We start from the raw sequence: 2,898 nt of genomic DNA, 5'->3' as shown, positions 1-2,898 counted from the left end.
TCCGGTTGGAAATCCAGGTCCATCCGGTCTCCCCGGTGCTAAAGGTGACGATACCCGATACTCATTTCGAACGATTAACCTTTCCTTCTCTTCGCCTCGTTATTCATTTGATCGCGTCAAATATCGTTTCAGGAGACGAAGGTCCACGCGGGCCTACGGGAGTCCCTGGATTGACGATCAAGGGCGAGAAAGGTTTGCCGGGTATGCCTGGAAAGCATGGACGGGAAGGAATACCTGGACGACCGGGAGAGAAAGGGGAACAAGGATTGCCAGGTTTACCTGGACACAAGGGAGAACGTGGACCGCCGGGTCCCATCGGGTTACAGGGTGAAAAAGGTGACATGGGTCTCATGGGTCCTCCTGGTTTACCGGGTCGCGATGGCCAACCAGGAGCCAAAGGATTCCCCGGTTTGCCGGGTGAGAGAGGCGAGAAAGGAGACGCTGGTTTGCGAGGACCACCCGGCCCCATTGGACAGAAGGGAGAACCCGGATTCCCTGGTAAATTGAAAAAAATTCGTATACCGAACGAGAATCGCGCGTAATAGATCGTAAAACAGATGTACAAATTGGTGGAAATGCTAATAACGCTTGAGCTCGATACAGGACCGAGCGGAATAGATGGAATCCCCGGTGAGAAAGGCGATAGAGGTTGGGACGGTGTGAGCGGGCTGCCCGGTCCGGTCGGAGAGAAAGGTGACAGAGGGTATCCAGGTCCGGTAGGATTGATGGGTGCCGTCGGATACGTCGGTCAGAAAGGCGACAAGGGTGACGACTGCATCGAGCCACCGATGGGACCGAAAGGAGATCGCGGTTTCCCTGGTACGCGTCTAATATTAATCGAAACGATCATCTGGAATCGAGATTTTGCATCCGTTCGGTTTTCTTGCAGGATCGGTCGGCCCGCCAGGACCGCCGGGGGAGAAAGGAGTTCCAGGTCCGCCAGGATTCCCGGGATCGAACGGAGTGAAAGGCGCGATAGGGCTTCAAGGGCAGCCAGGGCCTGTCGGTTTGCCGGGTTTACCGGGACCTGTCGGCGCGCCTGGGTTACCAGGTCTTCAAGGGCCGGTCGGTGTTCCGGGTATACCGGGAGAGCCGGGTCTACCGTGCGAGTCTGCATCCGATTATCTTACCGGTATCTTGTTGGTGAAACACAGTCAAAGTCAGTTAGTGCCTGTTTGCGACGCGGGGCACATCAAACTTTGGGAAGGATACAGTTTGCTGTTCACGGATGGCGATGAAAGGGCGCACTCGCAAGATTTAGGCAAGTCCAAAATTTATCTAGATATCTAGATCCTAAGTTTTTTTCCATCTTACGATCTAGTTCCGAAATCGTCACGCGTTTCGTAATATTCCGATCCTTGCGCGCGCCACGAGTTCCCTTCCTCCTCTCTTCTCTTATCTGATCTTATCTAATCGTGAAACAGGTTATGCCGGTTCGTGCGTACGAAAGTTCTCGACGATGCCGTTCCTCTTTTGCGATATAAACAACGTTTGTCACTACGGTAACCGGGGCGATCGTTCTTATTGGTTATCCACCACTAGTCCAATTCCCATGATGCCTGTCCAGGAATCGGAGATAGAACAATACATCTCCAGGTATGTTTTTACGTTAGAAAAAAGTCTTTAATTATTTTTTAACGTAGGATGATCGATTCGTAAGAACCGTGTATACGCGTGTTCCATATTTAATTTATCTTACCAATGTTAAATTAACTTATTATCATTCGATTCGAAGTAATTATTATATGCCAAACTAAATTTCGAAACGAAATTTTATTCTAACGTGCAAATTAGATGCAATTTCAACGAATGCAATGTTTCGCTTTGTTGTAAAGTTTACAAACGTATATCCGTGAAAATATATACGAGAATAGATTGAAAACCGAATTGTTCATTTAACGTATACTTGTTGTTAATAATTTAATTCCTTCCGCCACTTGAGAGGATAACAGTCGTTATAAACGATATAAATATAAATTATATAAATTTAATAAATTTCATCTTTCGAATCAACCAATTACTATCGTTCGACAAATTCGGACAAAAGATCGATTAAATTTTCTTTTTCGTCTCATATAGATGCGTGGTGTGCGAGGTTCCGGCAAATGTGTTGGCCGTACACAGTCAATCGTTGAATATTCCAGATTGTCCACAAGGATGGACTGGTCTTTGGATCGGATACAGTTTTCTCATGGTACGGATATTATTTCTCGTAAAAATTTTCGTCGTCCTGGTGAAGAAAGCGAGACGAGTATGGAAAAAAAAAAAACGTTGGATAATTTTTTGCAGCACACGGGCGCTGGTGCCCAGGGCGGAGGACAATCCTTGTCCAGTTCCGGATCCTGTCTCGAAGACTTCCGTGCAACGCCGTTCATCGAGTGCAATGGTAATAAAGGACAGTGTCATTATTACATGAACGAGATCAGTTTCTGGATGGCCACTATCGAGGACAGACAACAGTTCCAAGCGCCTGAGCAACAGACCTTGAAAGCAGGCAATCTCAGATCCAAAATAAGTCGCTGCCAAGTGTGTATAAAGAACGCGTAAATTCATGCAAACCCGCGTGTCTATTCTTCCCCACTTTTCTTTTTTCCCCGGGTTTTTTTTCCATTTATCTTTTCACTGCCCTCTTTTCCTTCTCCCTTTTTTTTTCTCTTCCTTGTTTCTTTTAAAACGGCGACAATCGTCGTCCGTATCGCTAACATCGTAGAAAGGAATCGAGTTTGGAAGGAAAGGATAGCCCACGACGAATAGACGATCTCGCGGTGAAAATTTCGAGATGAAGAGAAACCAGAGAATTTTTTTTTTTTTTCTCTCCCTCGTACCCCTTCCCTCCCCCTCTTTTTTTAAATTCCGCCGCAAATATCTTATCCTTATTTTAATGCTGCCATCTTTTTC

At 46.4% G+C, this 2,898-nt stretch overlaps 1 protein-coding gene and 1 long non-coding RNA gene across 2 annotated transcripts in view; one reads left to right on the top strand and one right to left on the bottom strand.

Annotated features, from left to right (window-relative positions):
• LOC102672864 (collagen alpha-1(IV) chain-like) overlaps positions 1-2,683 on the top strand; it is a 14,996-nt gene extending 12,313 nt beyond the window's left edge. Inside the window, exons 12-17 of the mRNA XM_031514160.1 lie at positions 327-498; positions 604-819; positions 890-1,261; positions 1,425-1,596; positions 2,080-2,194; positions 2,290-2,683. Of these exons, the coding sequence (XP_031370020.1) occupies positions 327-498; positions 604-819; positions 890-1,261; positions 1,425-1,596; positions 2,080-2,194; positions 2,290-2,547 (1,305 nt within the window). The 3' untranslated portion in view covers positions 2,548-2,683. The remainder of the gene's footprint in view (positions 1-326; positions 499-603; positions 820-889; positions 1,262-1,424; positions 1,597-2,079; positions 2,195-2,289) is intronic.
• Positions 1,169-2,156, bottom strand: LOC116186558. The gene is made up of 2 exons (XR_004151578.1): positions 2,033-2,156; positions 1,169-2,001 (listed from the first exon to the last, which is right to left on the bottom strand). It is a non-coding gene; the product is annotated as an uncharacterized LOC116186558 (long non-coding RNA).
• Positions 2,684-2,898: the final 215 nt, after the last annotated feature.

The sequence above is a fragment of the Apis dorsata genome, unplaced genomic scaffold (genome assembly GCF_000469605.1).
Source record: "Apis dorsata unplaced genomic scaffold, Apis dorsata 1.3 scaffold_919, whole genome shotgun sequence".
In the NCBI taxonomy this organism is placed as follows: Eukaryota; Metazoa; Arthropoda; class Insecta; order Hymenoptera; family Apidae; genus Apis; species Apis dorsata.
The sequence above is the reverse complement of the archived record's forward strand: the minus strand, read 5'-3'. Positions and strand labels throughout refer to the sequence as shown.